Source organism: Lontra canadensis, unplaced genomic scaffold, assembly GCF_010015895.1.
Source record: "Lontra canadensis isolate GAN:19392208 unplaced genomic scaffold, GSC_riverotter_1.0 scaffold7, whole genome shotgun sequence".
NCBI classification, from domain to species: Eukaryota; Metazoa; Chordata; class Mammalia; order Carnivora; family Mustelidae; genus Lontra; species Lontra canadensis.
In genome coordinates this window covers 11344424-11366248 of record NW_022631001.1, presented here as the reverse complement: position 1 = coordinate 11366248, position 21825 = coordinate 11344424, and the positions used below count along the sequence as shown (strand labels likewise).

Here is a 21825-nt window from a genome sequence, read left to right as displayed (position 1 = left end):
ACTTATTTTTTTTTTTTCATAGCACTTACTACCTTCTATCTAACTTGCCACCTGTAAGGTCCATAAAGGTAGTAAGTATTGTCTTGTTTTATTCACAGATACATCCCAAGCCTCTTAACATATAGTAGCCAGTCAGTATCTATCAAATGAATACATAAAACAATGAATGTACAGAGTTTAGTGTAGTAATTGGCAGAAAACATTTGATAAATGACCCCATAAATGATCTTGATAAATAGTTTCATTAATACCTAGAGTGTCATTTCACCATGAAGAAGTAGAAATGGAAGAAGCAGGAATGTTTCAAAAAGGTAAAGAGAATGGATGACCATACCATTACCAAGTATCTGCAAGAGTACCACACATGACTTTCAAAGACAAAAATATGAGCCAAGGGATGGAAACTACAGGCAGACATTTTTTTCTTTTTTTTTCAGAGTAAGAAGAGGGGCGCCTGGGTGGCTCAGATAGTTAGGCATCTGCCTTCGGCTCATGTCATGATCCCATGGTCCTGGGATCGAGCCCTGCATCTGGTTCCCTGCTCGGGCAGGGAGTCTGCTTCTCCCTCTCTCTCCCCATTGTCCCCCCTGCTAGTCATCTCTCTGTCAGATAAATAAATAAAATCTTAAAAAAAAAGGAGTAAGAAGACTTTTCTAACAAAACTCCTCTGAGATGAAATGAACTGAATTACTCTTAGCTGATGAATGAAGGGATTAAGAAATTTAATTAAAGGTTATGAATCTATTATTGCATGAATCAAATGATGTGGAGAGAACTTCTTATAAATAGCATATACAGAATATATTTTAAAATATGTAAAATAATGGCACCTGGCTGGCTCAGTCAGTAGAGTGTATGACTTATGATTTTGAGATTGTAAGTTTGAGCCCCACATTGGGTGTAGAGATTACTCAAAAAATAAAATCTTAATTTATTTGTAATAATTTGTAATAATGTTATATATATATATTAAACATTATTAAAATTGTGCATGTATGTTATATAGATATGAAATTTTGGCCTTGTGGTGCTGTTGGCAACAAAAATAAAAATGGAATATGGCAAATATCATGAGTACCTACTTATTTTCCTTGTGTACATATGACTGAAAAGCACTTACTTCTTGACAAATCATATGGGCTGGAAAATAAATGCTGCTGATTTGTCTTATTAACATTGGCAAAGACAGAAGATAGGAGCTACAAAATCTCATGCCCCAACAGAAAAACAGGACTATTTAAAGCCAGCTTCTTTCTTTCCTGTTCTTTTTACCCCGGTGGTAACTACACTTTGGAATTTAATACTGGAGTGGGAGTGCTTCTGGGTTGTATGAAACTAACTGGTGCGACACTCTTGCCAGCTAGGGATGATTTTAGACAAAATGCATGACATCAGTGAAAAAAGAATCTCACTCAATATCATTTTTATGAAGGATAGTTGGCCTCATACTAAAATAGTCCCATCAATCTACTGCCATCAGGTCAGACAGAAAAGCATTAGGTACATAAAATGGCTGTCATAAAATGTAGCCAAGCAGGAGCCAAGTCTGACTGCAGAAGGTCAGTTAGGCATTTAGAAAATAAAGGAAGCATGTTTTCTTTAACGAGCCGTCAAAAGTTAATAACAAGTGAGTTAGCTTTCTGTTTTGGACAGAAATATTGAGAAAGATGCAAGGGTTCTAAAGGTTTTCTCTATTTTTTAAATTGGCTGCCTACTTAAAAGATATACTATAATAAAACTTTTTAAAGTTCTACAATAGTGAACTACATTCACATGGTCAAACTGTGAAGTCCTTTTACGAATTGTGATGATTAATGTCATGTGACCACTTACTGGGCCATGGGGTGCCCAGATACTTGGCTAAACTTTATTCTGGGTGTGTCTATGAAGGTGTTTCTGGATGACATTAGCATTTGCATCAATATACTAAGTAATGAAGATTGTTCTCCCTAATGTTAGTGGACCTCATCCAATCTACCAAAGACCCGAGAAGAACAAAAATGATTGAGTAAGAAGGAACTCTTCCTGCATGACTGCTTGAGCTGGGATGTTGGTCTTTTCTGGCCTTCAGACTTGAACCCAAACATTGGCTCTTCTTGGATGCCAAGCCTGTCAGTTTTCAGACCAGAACTATACCACTGGGTCTTCTGGTATATCATCTCACCTCACCTCATCTCATCTCTCTCTCTCTCTCTCTCCCTTTCTCTCTTTCTCACACACACACATACACCATTATATCCGCTTCTCTAGAGAACTCAAATATACTGATTCAACAGCATCGGCAGGGAATGAGCTGTGCTGTACCCATCAAGTGGATTATCCAGATAATTAAAATCAGTACCAGTAGAAGTCAAAGTTTTAGAAACTTGTCTGACAACAGTGTGGATGATCAGGCAATGTAGTAACACTTTTGTAATGTAAATAATGAGCCAATTTTCCAATGCTTTAAAAAGTTAGTCCTAAGGCAATTCCTCACTTTCAAACTCAAAATTCTATGACTCTATGTTATAACACAAGTTTAGGTAGCCTTTCTCAAAATCAATTTCAAAAAGTCTGAAAAAAATGCTTATTTCTCAAGGGAATTATGAAATGATCCAAGTATCTAAGAACCCATCTCATTTTCTTATAGTCATTTTGTTTTCAAGACCTACATACTCACCACCTTCATGTGTTGATTACTGTTATCATCATTAATCAGCACATGGCATATCTACTTATTTTCCATGATTATCTCCAGGCTCTGGTGTTTTATGATACTTAAGTTCTACTTCTACCACAGAGATGAAGTTTCCAAAGCATCTGTCCTTATGCATCAGAAGATACCCTTTGATTCTGCCAAATTCCTGGCATTACCTTCATGTGAATTTTGACATTGTCACTCACCTGCCCAGAAGAAGAAATTCGCCTGCTAGACCCAGGCGCCTCATGGCCATCAGCAGACCTCTCACCGTCATGCCTTCACAGAAGCAGGCCACCACCCGGGCCTTGGGCAAGTGACTCCTGAGCTTCTTCAGCAGTTTATCAAAGCTCTGTTCTCCTGCGTTGCTATAGATTTTGTAAGAGTGAGCGATGCAAATTCCTTCCTTGGCTGACATATCTTTGAAAGCTTCCATCCCACTCTCTCCATAGTTGCCTGTGTGAAAACAGATAAGCAGAGAAGTAGTGAGATGGCAGTTCTGGGTACACTGGGACCAATTAAGAAAGCAGAAGCACTGGGAGCATGAAGGTCACTTGGTAGTATTGAACTTGGAGCTGGAAGACCTGAATGAGTTTTTGCTCTTTCATTGACTTGTTCATTTAGGCAATTTACAATGAAACTACATTACACATATATGTCTTGAACTGCAAATTCTGTTTTTAAGGAGAGAAAGAGAAAATAGTATAAAAAGGAGAAGAAATTCAGCTTCCCTTCTGACTTAAAAAGCTCATACTCTAGTGTGAGATGATGGAAGACATTCATCTGCTATATTTTCATTCTATCTCCCGTCCCTTGGCTCATCTCATCCTACCAGTTCAGATTCCTGTGTTTAAAGACACAATATATACACTTAATATGGTATAGATGTCATTGTACAAATAACACATGTGTTATATTTTTATAGACTATTATGCATATTTTATTCGATTAGCAATCGTAAGAATTTGTGGCTTTATCCCAACTGAAAATTCCATATCCTTGCTTTAGATTACCTGTTTATACAGGTAAATGCATAAGCTTCAAATGAAACATTTGAAGTTTCACTCTGTACAATCATAGGGAAGTTAGTGATTTGGGGGAGTAATTCCAAAGTTTTCTACAAACCTGAGGAGCCTAAGGACTGATGGTGGTCCTTTAAATTAATGAGAAGTTGTGATCAATACTGATAATCAACTTGTATGCCAGGAAGTGTACCAAAACCTTTATAGATGTGATCTTATTTAAGTCTCACAAGAATATACTGAGGTATGCATTATGAATTCCATTTTGCAGATAAGAAAACAGATGAAGCAGTTGGGTTTACACCTGCCCAAAGTTACATACTCAGAGGTAGAATTCTATACTACATTCTCAGTTCTAAGAGTGCAGCTTCCTCCATTTGTCCATGGCTGACTTTTGGAAGACTCAAAAGCCCAATTATATCTACATTTCTTTTTCCCATTTAAAGGTCACGATACTTTAATTTTAGATATTTTTAGAGCCTCTTAAGGCTCTATAAATCATACCAGACTCATTTTCTGAGTTTCCAAAAGATTAGGTGGGTCGGGGGGAATGATTTAAAGAATAAAGGAGCCTATTACAAGACAAGCATGCTATGGAGCATCTAAGGATGTAACCAGCCTCACAATCAGCAAGACCAAGCAATGGGAATTTCATCAGGAAGACATCCTCAATGAATAAGGGAGTAAAAGGCATTTGGTTGCATCAGTTTCAATATATGACTCTAATAGAGGTCATTTATAAATCAGTATACCTGTATAACATTTTGATTTTTGAAGTCACTTCATATAGATTAGCTCATGCTCCTTACACCAACTCTGTGATAGAGGTGATATTATCTTCCATGCACAACTGATAAAACTGAAGTTCCCATTTAGCAAGTAGGTGGCCAAGTCTTGGTTTGAACATATAACGTCTCACTCCTGTCCCTGTGTATGTTCCACCTAGAGCAGGTAATGAGATCCTCTTGCTGGAAATGAGATCCTCAGACTTTGAGCATGGATTTTTATGTGGTTTAATCTTCCCGAACAAACTGTAAAGTGCAAAGCAGAACAGGATGGCTTAAGTTCTAGCCAAAAAACCTGATGGGCCAGCTGCATCTTTCTTTTTTCTTTTTTTCTGGAGAAAAATCCAGAAATAAAATAACAAGAATCCTCTATGATGATGGAAAATGGGCAATGTAGTTATTTTGCAATTAACAAAGTTTAAAGGACCCCCTCTGAAAAACATACCCAGGGGCCTAAATTACTAGTTTTATACTAATCTGAGTAATGTATTATTCTCTGTTTTATTTTTAGCCAACTCTATTTTCCAACTGACTGTCTTGCACTTAATGCTTTCATTAGTACTGGGGTATTTGCATAAATAATTTGAAATTAGGTAATGATAAAAATTCTCAATTTATTTGCAGTTAAATAAGAAAAAAAACCTGAGGAATTCATAATCTTTAGCTCCTCTACCAAAAATTATTTTTGTTTAAACAGTAAGTTAAAAAAAATAAGCAGTAAGTTATACAGAAGCAGCTTGTAATAGAGAATCTTGTTATAAGAGTGATTTGAGTTCTAATTCTGCTTGGATAGTCTCTCTAAATCTAGCTTTTTCACCTGAAAATCAGAGGTAACACTGCCTAATATATGAGTATTTTGTATATTATATATGTTAAGTATTATATCTAGTTTAATTATAATAAATGCTTATGATTATTATAATATATATTAATATGTACTATAATTAATTACATATACTATGCAACAGTATATATAACATGTATGAATATTATATATAGTTATAACAGTTACTATAAAATAGTAGAGTTATAGTAACTATAATAGTAACTATAATAGTTACTATAAAATAATATATATGTTAACTATATGAAATATTTGATAGGTAGCCTGAACCCAATTAATTGTACCTATTGGCACTAAATGTTCTAGATATAGTGAAGCTGCTCTCTCCTAGAGCATGTAAGACAAATAATGGAGCAAAAGTCATTAATACTGAACACTGGATTGAAAAATGAACTTAAACTAGTTGGGGAAATATTATTTTCTTATAACAAAGCCCAAGCCATACTCTTTAAATTTAAAAGAGGAAACAGTTCTAATATATGTGTGATGTAAAAATTCTGCAGCATAATTTTGATTTAATAAAAGCCACTATAGGCTGAGAATTTAAAATGGGAGCATGTATTCTAATAAAACTAGGAAGCCTAAATTCAGTGTTGAGATCTTTCAGTAGTTGATATAAAGACTGGAATTACACATTTAAAAAATAAAGAAGAAACTACTGAAAAGTTCATTAGCTTCTCATAGGAAATGAAATAGATTTCAAGCAATGTACAAGATGAGAAAAAGCTGAGGAAACAAAGATTAATTTTTCCAACAGGGTAACAAAATCAATAAAGGAAGGTACAGTGTAAAATATGATACTAGCTGTGGTTTCATTTTAACTAACTGGTAAAAGCAGGAAGGAATCCATCAGACACTCTTTTTTTAAATAGCGGAGGGCTGGTGATTCGGAATTGTGAGGAAAAAAATGTAATCAAGGCTTTACTGCAACAATGCAAATGCCAATTATTGATTTTCAGCTTTATGAATCCACACAGGGACAAAACAAAAAACTCATTATGCAATAGAAATAAATCTTATCAACCTTTACCAAAAAATTAAAGGAAAAGATGATAGGTTGAGAGACAAGCTGGGAGAGCTGAGGTGTTAAAATCCTCATGTACAATTTGGAAGTCAAGATACACAGAAAACAAAAGATGAATTATTTGAATCTAAAAAATTAAGAGACTAATCTAAAATAGAATTATATTTAAGGGATGATACATAAATTAAGAGATGCTTATTTTCCATAAATTAAAAAGTAGGCGTTAAAAAAAAGCATATTGAAATAAGCCAATCAGAGAAAGAAAATCATCACTTGATCTCTCTGATATGAGGAATTTGAGAGGCATTGTGAGGGGTCATGGCAGGTAGGGAGGGAAAAGAATGAAACAAGATGGGATTGGGAGGGAGACAAACTATCAAATACTCTTAATCTCACAAAACTAACTGAGGGTTGCTGGGGAGTGGGGGTAGGGGGTTAGGGTGGCTGCGTTATGGACATTAGGGAGGGTATGTGTTATGGTGAGTACTGTGAAATGTGTAAGGCTGATGATTCACAGACCTGTACCTCTGGAGTAAATAATACATTATATGTTAATAACAAAAAAATTAGGGAGGGAGGAGCAAGATGGCAGAGGAGCAGGAGACCTAAATCATCAAGTCCCAAGAGTTCAGCTAGATAGTTATTAAACCATTCTGAACATCTACTAACTCAACAGGAGAGAGAAGAGAAGAAGAGCAACAATTCAAGGAACAGAAAATCGACCACTTTCCGGAAGGTAGGACGTGTGGAGAAGTGAATCTGAGGCAACATTTGGGAAGATAGACCATGGGGGGAGGGGCCAGATCCTAGCAAGTGAAAGAGCCGTGGAGCACAAAATTGGAACTTTTAGAAATCCGCTCCACTGAGGCATGTTGCTCCAAAGGCTAAGCAGAGGTGAAGCCCTCCCAGGGACAGTGTGGTTTCAGGACCCAGGGGGTCACAGAAAGACCAGGGGTGTCTGAGTGTGGCAGAGCTGCCAGGTATTGGAGCGGGGAAGCTGAATATAGAGAATACAGAGATGGAGCTGAGGAGTGAGCTCTCAGCTCTGGGTTACCTTGTACTGTGCTCCAAGGCACAGTTGGGCCACGGCTCTTGGAGCAGCAACCCCACATGTAACAGATTCAGAGAGAAACACTCCTTCCTCCTTTGGGAGGAGTGGCACAGGAGCATGAAGCAGGAGTCTGCTGGGTTTGGAGACTCTAAATGGGACCATGCACCAGAGATAGAAATGCTTGGTCACAGGCCGGGTGAGCACAGAGTGTGGCCTGAGACCAGGGAGATGGGAGGGACTGACCGCTTTTCTGTAAGGGTGCATTGAGAAATGGTGTCCTGTGCTCGCTTCGGCAGCACATATACTAAAATTGGAAAAATGGGGTCCTGAGCTCTTGGCTCTCATTGGGTTGGAGATTGGGAGGCTGCCATTTTCATTCCAGTTCTCCAAAGCTGTATGGAAAGTGGTCAGGGAACAAAAGCTATGAGAGCGAACCTGAGCAGACTGCTTAGCCTGGCACCTGGCAAGTGTGGTGTAATTCAGCAAGAACATCCAGCCAAGACCAACTTCAATAATCAATGAGAAGTGTGAAACTTCAGAGCTAAGGGAATGCAACACATAAAATTCATAGCTTTATTTCCATGATTCTTAAATCATTCAAAGTTAAATTTTTTAATTTTATTTTTTTCTTATTCTATTTTTTGAAATTTTTCCTCTTTCCTATTTTAACATTTTAAAATATTTTACCTTACCAATACCTTTTTAAAAATCTTTTAAAATTTTCATTGTTATATTCATATTTTATCCCTTCACTGTGTTTAACCTTACTTTTTGTATACAGACAGGTTTTGTTTTTCTTTAAAATTTTGGGATACAATTTCTTCTAATAGCTTAAAAGATACACTAAACTTAGCACATGGCTTTGTTCTAGTCTCCAGCCTGATCACATTCTTTCCTCTTTTTTTTTCTTTTCTTTTTTCAACCAACTTCTTATTAATTCCTTTTTAGAATCTTTTTTAATTTCCAACTTCAGTCATATTCTACCTCTTCATTGTGTTTACCCATATATATATATATATATATATATATATATATATGTTTTCCTTTCGTTAAAATTTTGGAAGGTAGTTTCTTCTAAAAGACCGAGATACACCCAAAATCAAGTGTGTGGCTCTATTCTATTCACCAGTCATATATATATTCTCCTACCCTTCTTCTTCCCTGGTTTTGGGTCTCTTCTGATTTGTTTAGTGTATATTTTTCTGGAGTCATTGCTACCTTTTTGGTATTTTGTTCTCTCATTCATCTATTCTTATCTGGGTAAAATGACAAGGCAGAAAAACTCACCACAAAAAAAAAAAAAAAAAAAAAGAAAAGAAAAGAAAGGAGCAAGAGGCTGTACCAACGGCTAGGGACCTAATCAACATGGACATTAGTAATACATCAGAACTAAAGTTCAGAATGACTATTATCAAGATGCTAGCTGGGCTTGAAAAAACATGGAAAATTTCAGAGAATCCCTCTCTGGAGAAATAAAATCCCTTTCTGGAGAAATAAAAGAGCTAAAAACTAACCATGTTGAAATTTTAAAAAAGTTATTAATGAGGTGCAATAAAAAATGCTAGGCTAGGATAAAGGAAAAGAAGAGAAAATTAGTGACATAGAAGCAAAATGATGGAGAATAAAGAAGCTGAGCAAAAGAGAGACAAACAACTACTGGAAAATGAGGGGAGAATTCCAGAGATAATTGATACCATAAGACAGAACAATATTAGAATAATTGGGATCCCTGAAGAGGAAGAAAGAGAGAGAGGGGGGCAGAAGGTATATTGGAGCAAATTAAAGCAGAAAATTTCCCTAATTTGGCGAAGGGAACAGGCATTAAAATCCAGGAGGCACAGAGAACCCTGCTCAAAATCAATAAAAAATAGGTCCACACTTCGTCATCTAATAGTAAAACTTACAGGTCTCAGTGACCTAGATTTTCAAGAGAAAATCCTGAAAGCAGCTTGGGACAAGAGGTCTGTAACATGCAATGGTAGAAATATTAGATTGGCAGCAGACCTATCCACAGAGATCTGTCAGGCCAGAAAGGACTGCCATGATATATTCAGAGCACTAAATTGGAAAAATATGCAGCCAAAAATATTATATCTAGCTAGCCTGCCAATGAAAATAGAAGGAGAGATAAAAAGCTTCCAGGACAAACAAAAACTAAAAGAATTTGCAAACATCAAACCAGCCCTACAGGAAATATCAAAAGGGTCCTCTAAGCAAAGAGATAGCTTAAAAGTAACAGACCAGAATGGAACAGAGACAATGTACAGCAACAGTCCTTTACAGGTAATACAATGGCACTAAATGCAAAACTTTCAATAGTTACCCTGAATGTAAATGGGCTAAATGTCTCAATCAAAAACACAGGGTATCAGAATGGATAAAAAAACAAGACCATCAATTTACTGTCTCCAAGAAGCTCTTTTAGACTCAAAGACACCTCTAGATTTAAAGTGAGGGGATGGAAAACAATTTACCATGCTAATGGACATCAAAAGAAAGTTGGGGTAGCAATCCTTATATCAGATAAATTCGATTTTAAGCCAAAGACCATAATAAGAGATGAGGAAGGACACTATATTACACTTAAAGAGTCTGTCCAAAAAGATCTAACAGTTTTAAATATCTATGCCCCTAGCAGGGGAGTGGCCAATTATATAAATGAATTTATAACAAAATCAAATAAACACATCAACAATAATACAATAGTAGGGGACACCACCCTCACTGAAATGGACAGATCATCTAAGCAAAAGATCAATAAGGAAATAAAAGCTTTAAATGACACACTGGACCAGATGGGCATCACAGATATATTTAGAACATTCCATCCCAAAACAACAGAACACACACTCTTCTCTAGTGCACATGGAACTTACTCCAGAATAGATCACATCTTGGGTCACAAATAGGGTCTCAACCAGTACCAAAATACTGGGATCACTCCCTGCATATTTTCAAACCATTGTGTGTTGAAACTGGAGCTCAACAATAAGAGGAAAGTTGGAAAGAACTCAAACACATGAAGGCTAAAGAGCATCCTACTAAAGAATGAATGGGTCAACTAGGAAATTAAAGATGAATTAAAAAAAATTCTTGGAATCGAAGGAAAATGAAAACACAACAGTTCAAAATCTTTGGGACACAACAAAGACAGTCTTGAGAGGAAAGTATATAGCAATACAAGCCTTTCTCAAGAAACAAGAAATACACAAATACACAAATACACAACCTAACCCTACACCTAAAGGAGCTGGAGGAAGAACAGCAAAGAAAGCCTAAACACAGCAGGAGAAGAGAAATAACGATGATCAGAGCAGAAATCAATGAAACAGAAACCAAAAGAACAGTAGAACAAACCAAGGCAACTAGGTGCTGGTTCTTTGAAAGAATTAATAAGATTGATAACCCCCTGGCAAGACTTATCAAGAAGAAAAGAGAAAGGACCCAAATTAATAAAATCATGAATGAAAGAGGAGAAATTAAAACCAACACCAAAGAAATACAATTATAAGAACATATTACAAGCAACTACATGCCAGCAAATTTGACAATCTGGAAGAAATGGATGCATTCCTAGAGACATACAGACTACCAAAATTGAACCAGGAAGAAATAGAAACAGATCCATAATCAGTAAGGAGATTGAAATAGTCATCAAAAATCTCCAACAAACAAGATCCCAGGGCCAGAGAGTTTCCCAGGGGAATTCTACTGAACAGTTAAAGAAGAATTAATACCTATCTCCTGAAATTGTTCCAAAAAATAGAAATGAAAGGAAAACTTCCAAACTCATTTTATGAGGCCAGCATTACCTTGATCCCAAAACCAAAGACCCCATCACAAAGGAAAATTACAACCAATATCCTTGATGAACACAGATGCGAAAATTCCCACCAAAATACTAGCCAACAGGATCCAACAGTACATTAAGAGGATTATTCACCATGACCAAGTGAGATTTATCCCTAAGCTGCAAGGTTGGTTCAACATCCACAAATCAATCAATGTGATACAATACATGAATAAAAGAAAGAACAAGAACCATAGGATACTCTCAATAGATGCTAAAAAAAGCATTTGACAAATTAAAGCATCCTTTCTTGATCAAAACTCTTCAAAATGTAGGGATAGAGGGCACAAACCTCAATACCATAAAAGCCATCTACAAAAAACCCACAGTGAATATAATTTTCAATGGGGTAAAACTGAGAGCTTTTTCCCTAAGGTCAGGAACATGGCAGGGCTGTCCACTATCACCACTGCTATACACCATAGTACTAGAAGTCCTAGCCTCAGCAATCAGACAACAAAAAGAGATAAAAGGCATCTGAATCAGCAAAGAAGAAGTCAAACTATCACTCCTCGTAGATGATATGATACTTTATGTGGAAAACCCAAAAGACTCCACTCTAAAACTGTTGGAATTCATATAGGAATTCAGTGAAGTGTCAGGATATAAAATCAGTGTACAGAAATCAGTTGCATTTCTATTTACCATTTACAATTGTTACTGTGGCTTAAACATACTTTCAGATAAAGATAATAAAGTATAGGAACATAGATAAGATATATACATATCTAGTAAATGAGAGATTTTTCTAGTAGAATGTACATTCAGGATATGGTTCACATTTATAAATTTTGTCTGTATTGGGGAAGTCATCATAAGAATCAAAATTAAATTAATAGAATTACACTAAAAATACTAAAATAGTTTTCTTTGATATTTATTTATTTTTCTCCATCAGACCATCTTTTCTTTCTACTGAAGTTTATGTGGTCATGTACGATCTCTTACCATCTCCTATCTTTCATTTCTTCAAAACTTTACCAAATATTATATTTGGGGGTCTTATTTCTTACTATGCTCTTCCATATGTCCTTTGGATGTCCCCACTCATTCCCAGTTATTTACTTTTCTTCATGTTGCTCTTTTCACCCTGAATGAAATCTTTCCCTCTGTCTCCATGTTGAAATCTTAGCCATTCTTCCTGGTCCAATTCAAATGCCCAGACTGTAAACTTATTTAGGAAATAGACCACATTCTCCATGGCACCACCCAGCAAAAGTTTGTGGAACTAAACTGACCTACCCCACCACGGTTTTCAAAAATTTCCCTACAAGGAACAGAGTGGCCTATTCATTTAATAGACATTAATGAAATAATTAAATACAGGTTTGATAGTAGCACATGGTAGACTCTCAATATTTACCTATTTTAGCTATTGATCTATTTTATAATATGAAGAGATTTAATTTTTGTTACTTGTAATTGTTAGAGAAATTTCTAATTACGGTTCCTTCATATTTATGACAAGGTTGATCACACTGATTTTTTTTATATTGAGAATTTTGTTAAAATCCAATCCAAGATATTAAAATTTTTTCCTTAAAAAAATACAACTCACTTCATATATGTGTTTTATCATGAGATTTCTAAGGAGAGTTCCTCGAGTCAGATAATGAGTTATGGTGCTATTTGGGTACTACATTGTATTAGGCTCAATTAAAATACATAGTCTGTATTCTATGTTATGTATGTTTATGTATGTATATAAAGTATATACATGCTGTACATACTTACTTATATTTTGGATATATTATATATCCTATTTTCAAATACCGCAAGCCCCTTGAAGTTAGTAAATCCATTTAAACGTATCACCACACAATAGAAACTCGGGTTCTTGAACAGAAAAGGTGGTCAGAAAGATAGGTAAAAAGTAAAATTTTAGGAAAGTATGTTTATTTGTTCAAATATGATCATCAAGCAGATGCTAAAACAATGTCCACATCTGAACTTTTATTTTTCCTTTTAGTTGGCCCAAATGATCATTTTCCAAAATGGAAATGAAGATTCTCAATATAAATAGTAGTTTAAAAATATTCTCATTTGCTTCTACTACCAACATCCTCTTATAATTATAAATAGTGTATTCTTTATTGACAACTACTAGTGAAGAAAAATGCTACAATTTCTCATGGAGCTACTGCCTAGGATGATCCCATCCCCCAGAATATGTATGAATGGGATCAATAAATCAGTGCCCAAACACCACTTCCTTCCCTTTCATGGGGCCATAAATGTTCATCAAGGGGTTTTAGCTAAAACTGCCCTTATTGAGTCGGCTATGCCTTAGTTAAACTAGTGGTTAACTAAAACAGCTAAGAAGGGAAAAAAGCCAGGGAGACAAACAACTCTTCTCTTTGTATTAATATCTCTTTTGTAAAGATGTTCCTCTTTTTAAAAACTATGTCTTCTCCCCATTATAGCCATCTGTGCAATGAGTATAACAATTTCAAACTTTATATTGCACTCATTTATATTTGTCACTTACTACTAGACAATTATGTTCTTCAAAGTAGGTATTTATATTCTCACAACAAAAACAATAGATGTACATATTTTTGTTCAATGAAAAGAAAGAAGTTAAGTGTCCCAAGGAATATTCCTAAATAAGCCTATAGAAATGAGATTTAGATATTTGGGATACTGGAAATATTATTAATGGAAAGATTTTTAAAGCTAAAGGATTGAATTACATAAAGCATTATTATCATCTATCATGTACACTCATTATGGTTCCATGGATTATTGTAATAAATGCCTTTGATATGAAAACCTTGGCTAACAAACAGATTTCCAATGGACCGATTATTTCAAATCCTACCCTGGAGTGTTTCTATGCCATGACCCATATAACACAGCATTCAATGTGAGGTATGACATTATTAGATCTGATCCAGAGTGTTTTATTATTGAAGGTACTAGAAGGATCTCATTTAGCAGAATCACTTTAGGCATTACTCTAGGCATGGATTATGTAAGCAACATTTGAGCAATATTCCAATAGTAAATTCAGCAGAAAAAATAACTATTGTAACATAACTTAGTAACTTGGATTTTGAAATATATATACATATATGTGACATATATGTATATATAGTATTATTTATGGGAATACAAACCAGGGCTATTGAATATTGTCAGAATAGTATGTACCAAGCAATTGCTGAGCGGTATACTATTTTGGTGAACTTTCCTACTGTCTACCATGAAAAAAAGCTAGCAAAAGAAGTTTGATCTTAAAAGCAAAGATATGGGATGCCTGGGTGGCTCAGTCAGTTAAGTGTCTGCCTTCGGCTCAGGTCATGATCCCAGAGTCCTGAGATTGAGACCCGTGCATCAGGCTTCTTGGTCAAGGGTGGCAGGGTTGGAGGGGAGAGCCTGCTTCTCCCTCTGCCTGTCACTCCCTCTGCTTGTGCTTGTTCTTGCTCTTTGTGTAATAAATAAATAAAATATAAATAAATAAGTAAATAGAGAGCAAAGATACAAGTTGACTGTATAAATCCATACACAGCAGAGGACATGAAATCACACCAAGGAAAGAAGAATACATGAGAGTTATAGCTGCCACAGATGTGAAGTACAACAATTCTGAGTCCCACCTGTGGTTCTATACTCTAGGTTGCTGAGCCTTAGAACCAAAAGTTGTGAGATACACTCCCTTCAGTAACTCTAGTCCATATAATTGGGTTGAACTAACAGAGATAGACAAAAATGAAAGGGAACCAAATTTAGAAAAAAAAGAAGATTAAGTTTTAGAATTTATTTTTAAATATCTTTGAAGTAGCTAAGTAGGAATGCCAAATAGAAAACTGAATAAGGACATTCAGGCTCAGAGAATAGAAGTCTAAATTGGAACTATTTGGGATCATCAGTATATGGACAGCAACAGTAAGAACTGCAACTGTAGGAAGGAAGAGAAGAGGGATCTGATTATATCCTAAAACATTCAAATATTTATGCATTAATTGAGAAGGAAAAGTTGACGTAGACAATGAAGAAGAAGAAACCAAGACAATGTATTGTCATGGGAGCCAAGATAATAAGATGCTTTTATTTTCTTTTGCACATTAACTGTATAAATAGTAAAGTAAGATGCGTGGTGAAAAAAATTCACTGATTTTAGCCATATAGTAAAAGACATATAGAAAGCAGGTTGTGTGTGAATGGGAGTAAGAGAATGAATACAGCATATTTATATAAAACGTTTTGAGACATTTGGCAGTGAAGAGAAACAAAGAGGTATGGTGGTAATTGGGAGAGAATGTGGAAATCAAAGGAGAAGTTTTATTTTCTGATAGGGGTCCCTTAGACGAAGTGCTGAGCCCAGGACATGGGGCAGAATAAGCACTCAATACATGTTAGTTTCTATCATCATCAGTATCATTATCATCAATCTAGATCCTGTAGAATTAATTGGTAAAAGGTTAATAATAATATTATTGGTCATTTCAAATACTAAGACTACTAATAATTTATTAATCACTATTTAAACCCACAAATCCTATGAGGTAGCTATTATTTCTTACATGTTATAAATAAGGAGTTTATGCTGAGAGAATTTGCCAAATAATTGATAGGTTCATCTGTCATATTTCAAAACCTATGCTTCCTTCCTCCTGTATATTATACCCTTAAAACACTAAGGGAGGGTTGGTCATTTAGTTCTGTGGTTCTTCTAAAATCATTTACCCACCACTAAACATTTCATGTGAAACCAATGCCCAATACTGCTGAATAGAATTCATCTCAGCAAACATACATTATTTAATAAATAATTTTTCCTAGTTATTATAAATATGATAGACATATGTGATTTAGCACTAAATGATCCAATCTGTGTCACTGCTGAGAACTGAAGTTTAAACATCAAGGCCTTCCTTGTACAAAATATACAATGTTTAATTATAACTTTTCTATAGACAAAGGCCTGTAAAATAAGAGGGGGCTTTTGGAAAGAGATATGCCATATCATCTGTCATTGTTACTTAGCAAAATCTTTACCAGGAAAGGAATCTCTGCTGGGACTTCAGAGGGACAGAAGAAGAGAAAAAACTAATTTTGCTATTAAAAATATTGCAGTGTTTTTAATTTTTACCTTGTGAGTATAGCTTAAATTGAGATTTGTAAAATGAAAAAAAAAATCACTTTATTAATCTGCTCAAAAACAGTGGAGTGGTTGACTCATTTTTTTCTTGGCTCTTCTTCTTAAAGGAAAATAAAAAGTTGAGACAGAAGCTGTGACCCATATTCCTGCTCTAACCCTTCAGAATTCAACTTCCTTCTTTCTTTGTAAGCTGTCAACTTCACAGCTAAAGCCTGCCGTGCATGTCTCATTAAGAGTGATTCTGTATCCACAGAAAGGACAAACCTCTATATAGAACTGTGTGTCAATGGGTCGGGAGGGTTGGTGAGCTATTCATTTTGCTTGTTTTAGCTGGCAAGTCACCTCTGAACCTGGATTCTAACTGGATCTAATGACAACCCGGAAACTCTCCCATCTCAGCGGAAGGCCGAAAATCTCGGCAGCACAGCCAAAGCCATTCAAGCTTGACAGACTTTGCTAAAAAGAAACAACTTCTCTGACAGCCACTCCCTGGCCTGCCACTACCCTCTCCAGTTTACATCTGTGCTGTCTGGCTTCTGCGGCTGCTGGATTCTCTCTGGAAGTACTGTAACTCCCACAATACAGACAGCAGGGACTCAGTTTGAAAATATCTGCCTGGCGCATCATTTACTGCAGGACTGAGCAATGAGTAGAAAGAGCTGGAATGCAGTGCCTTGGCTGTGGTGTTGCGGCCAAATGAGCTTTATTCAGAGGGGGTCAACCATGCTGTCTGTGTTTAGCATTATGGTCTTGGGAACTGTCTTCTGTAGTGCAGACCTCTGCTGTCCAACATGGTGGCCATTGGCCACATGTAGCTATTAAGCATTTGACATATGACTAATTCAAATTAAGATATTCTAGCCACAATAAAACAAAATAGACTTCAAAGACTCAGTATGAAAAAAAAAGATTGTTAAAAAACCCATTAATATTTTATAATATTGATTACATGGTGAAGTGATAAAATTTTGGATGTACTGGGCTAGATAAAATGCATTTTTTAAATTAATGTCACTTGTTTCTTTTTACCCTTTCTCACAATCACCCACATAAAATTATATACTCATTATATCCTTATTAGAGAGTACTGAATTATACATTCAGAGAAGATTGACCTTCTATATATTTCAGGGTAGACTCTAAATCGCTTAAGAATACTTTATAATGTCCAGGATTTTTTAAAATTATCTAGTGTCTAATCTTTTTCTCTAGACTCACTGTCTACATTTTCTTTATGTACATAGCACATGCTTTAGCCATACCAAAGAATAAACAGATCACCAAATACACCATGATTTTTCACATCTCCAAATTTCACACAAACTCCTTTTTCCTAAAATACTCTTCTGTGTACCTAATTTTGGCTCATCCTTCAAAACCCAGCTGAAAGTGACATAACTCTCTAACTCTCTAGTTCTAAATTGATACCCTCTGCTGTGCCCTTCTTGCCCACCTCCACTCCAACATCACAGGATTTTTCGTGTTTTGTTATAATTATTTATGTCTCATTACCTAAGAAACTGTGAACTAATTAGCTAAAAGAGGTTACATCTTAGTTACTCCTTTTGTCCACAGTCTGGGCAGCCTAAGTATTTGTTGAATAAATTTATTTTAGAAAACAAGTACTGACTCCCCCCCCCCCCCCGGTCATGTATAATTGACATATAACATTGTGTAAATTTAAGGTGCAAATGTGGTGACTTGACATGCATATATGTTATTACATGATTACAGCAACAAAGCTAGGTAGCATATCCATCATCTCACATAGTTGCTTTTGTTTTTTTTTCAATGAGAATATTTAAGATCTATTCTCTTAGCCACCTTCAAGTATACAGTATAGTATTGCTAACTACAGGCAATATGGTGTATATTAGATCCTCAGAATTTACTCATCTTATAACAGCAAGTTTGTACCCTTTGACCACCCTTTCCCCATTTCTCCCACTCCCTGGCTCCAGCAACCACCAATTTCCTCTCTGTTTTTATGAGTTCAGCTTTTTTAGATTTCACATAGAAGTGAGATCATACAGTATTTGTGTTTCTCGGCTTGACTTATTTTCCTTAGCATAATGCCCCCAAGGTTCATTGATTTCTCATTAAAAAATTACTATTGAGCATCTAGTATAAATAGTAGAGCAAAGCAGCTCTGCTGTTGAAGCTACCCTGCATTCACCATGATCTGGAGGGACCGAGAAAGTCGAGGATGAAGGGCTGCACAGCTCCGGAATTTGTGCCCTGAACAGAATTCACGGATAGTGTCTGAAACTGGTTCTTCAACTTAACACCTGCGGCATCTTTGAGAAACCACATAACTTCTTCTGTGAATCTGACTCTGTATCTATAAAATGATATGCACTCTGGGGATACTTTAAGTTTTCAATCTGCCTCCTATGTTGTTTTGTTATTTTGTGGTAAAGAGAATTTGAATAATTTTCTCCTTCCCTTTTAAATGTGCTTGCTTCAAATTCCATTTTTTTTCACTTCTCAATATATGCGTTCTGAGCCTTGTAGATGATTCCCAAGTTAAATTTACTTTGTAAATTTAAATGTTTCAAGAGCCAGAACTTCTACTCAATGCAGTTATTGGAAAGGTGTCTGATAAAATGCCTCTGATAATATATGAAAAATAGTCATCATTAAAGTGGGAAATTTTGCAATTTATTTAACTATACTTAATTCAATCATCTATTCTGCCTATAGTTTCCAGACATCATATCAAGTATTAACTGGTCTTTTTGAATATCCCATTCTTTGTAAGATATGCTTAGTCCTCTAAAACTTTTTTTCTCTCTTTCTTTCATTCCTGCTTTCTTTTTTTTTCTTCTCTTCTCTCCCTTCCTTTCTTCCTTCTCTTTCTTTCTCTTTAATGCACTCATATCAATTTGTTCAAAGATTCCAACAATGCAATAAACATTCCACCAGACACAACACATGCATTTTTATATGTATCAAACCAAAGGAGAACAAAATTCACTAAATACATGTCTAAAAAAACTAAAATTGCTTACTGATAATTGAAAACCCAGGGGGAAACCTATGGGGGAAATGTGTATTTCTTTATAAAAGAGATTTAACAGCATGTGTGCATGCACCAAAAGTTCCCCAGGAGTGTCCAAGAGTCTGTTCTAAGACAAGGGCAAAAGCTCCTGGCCTGGGATAAGAAGTTGTGATTGTAGGTCTCATTTAGAAGGAAGCCCAATTTCAAGCATTAGTAAGTAAACTCTGGTTTTATATACTTTCTAATGCCACTAAAACTCTTGCTTAATATGGGGGAAAGAAAGGGGTAGGTGGTGGAAGGCTGATACAGCTTAGTAGCTTCTTAATCGTAGGTAGTTTCCATGGATCCCAGATTCAATATCTTTAACAGAAATAGGTTCCATTGTACTCAATATCCAAGCATTTGTTGAAATGAATTAAAAAAAATAAAAACTATATAAGGCTGGGAGATTTGAGATGAATAAATATGTCTATTAATATAATATTAATTAACATATGGAGGACTGATAAGCTAATGTCCTTATATATATAATGATCATTGTTCTTATATGTGATTGTGTATGATATTCATAAATATATATGATACACACATATACATACATATGTATACATATGCATGTATGTACTGTAACAGCAGTACAAAGTCCTGAGTTGGATGTAGGTAGTAGAGGTGAAAGAAGAGATTTTCTTCTAATTGGACACATTGGACTTACATACTACATCCTTTTGCTCTTTTTGTTTTCTCCTTCAATTATATCTGGGTAATTTCCTTTTACTTATTTCAATTTTAATTATTTTTTATCTGAGTGTAGCTCATGTAGAATGCTACATTAGTTTCAGGTATACAACACAGAGATTCAATTTTTCCATATATAGGCTATGCTTACCATATTTAACATGGTAAAGAGCACCTTATTTTACACCTTATTTCAAAGGACTAGCTTTGTCACCAGAAGTAGATGTTATCAAACTTTTCTCCATCTGCCCCCAATGGTTATAGGAAGTACCCTGGCCTGCTTCCTCCATATCATAGGGTGGAGGGAAATCAAGAGTGAGGTAGGAAAAGAAAGTTAGCCAATGCAAGAGTGGATTACTGAGGCCATGGATTGCTCATTTAGTTGGACCATCATTCAAGAGGCCGTATAAAGCTGCTTCTCAAAGCCATGTTGAGGAAGAAGAGAGAAGAGCATGTCCATTGTCTCTCATTTGCCAATGGTTAAAGATTACCTGCTCTGGGCATTAGTTCCCCTACTCTTCTTTCTTATCATGAATTGGCTCCAACAAGTCTACCTCAGCAGAGCAAGGGAGCCCTTAAGTAGAATGTGAGAGGTATGTGGAGAAGATGCAAGGCAAGGCACTACTGAGCTGCACCTGTGAAATGATTTCAAGTCCAGGTAAAGCAGATTATTGCACTGTTGGCTGGGAGTGAAACTCAAAACAAAGGCCTGGAAATAAAGGAAACCAGGAAGATTTGAATTGGTATCTTAAGTGATATCTGATACCAGAGACGTAAAACACTGGGTTATTTTAACTATTTGCTGGTGCCTCTGGTTTTTTTCACTTTTGACCAGATGTCTGCTTGGCTCCCATAATATGCAGGATATTTGGTGGTAAACGTTTAACAATGACCTCTTTGATGGGAAATCTGTGTGTGTGTGTGTGTGTGTGTGTGTGTGTGTGTGTGTGTATGTGTATGTGTGTGTGTGTGTGTATTACAAATGTTCCCGAATATATAATTAACGTAGCACACCCTTTAGAAATAATAATAAAATATACAATGCACTTTATTATAAATTCCATACAGTTGATTAACTATCACAAAATACTTTCATTGAATTTTGCCAAAATCTTATATCCATAGCCAATGCATGTGTACAATTCACCAATCAGAGTATTTCTGATATGAATGATGACTAAAACTTATATACATTAAGGTGTTTGATGAAAGTGAAACTGAATAAGTTGTAGTGAGAACTTTGTTTACCAATCAATGATACATATAACTTCTTCGCTGAATCACAAAATAGTCTCAAATGCTAGAAGAGTTTTTAAATATATTGTGCAATCACAATGTGATGGTTATAGATTTGACATACTTTTAAGTTTAATATAAATTGTTAAGATCCTCTCCATCAAATCAAGTCTTGATTGTTAGTGTGCCAGTTTCTATGGCTTAAATATTCTCACCTTGACCAGTTTTCAACCTACTAATGTGAGGTCATTAAACATGGAGTTAGTTGGAAGAGAGTGCACAGTAGCACATCAGTATGGTATATTGACCATATGCTGTCACTGTAAATTGCCTAAAGAGTCAGAAAACTGTAAAATGTGGTGAAATAATTAGTAATAATCTGTTTTTCATTAGAATGCATTGATATTTTACTTTTTAAAATGATTAATTATAAATGTATGATTTTTAATAATGGCTCAGCTTAACAACAGGCTACTGAAACTTTAACAATTCTCTT

At 35.5% G+C, this 21825-nt stretch overlaps 1 protein-coding gene across 3 annotated transcripts in view; it reads right to left on the bottom strand.

Moving 5' to 3' along the window:
* Positions 1-21825, bottom strand: part of GRM5 (glutamate metabotropic receptor 5) — a 513137-nt gene that overhangs the window by 306168 nt on the left and 185144 nt on the right. For all 3 annotated transcript variants that reach the window (XM_032852842.1, XM_032852844.1, XM_032852843.1), the window contains exon 3: positions 2884-3133. In XM_032852842.1, the coding sequence (XP_032708733.1) occupies positions 2884-3133 (250 nt within the window). The remainder of the gene's footprint in view (positions 1-2883; positions 3134-21825) is intronic.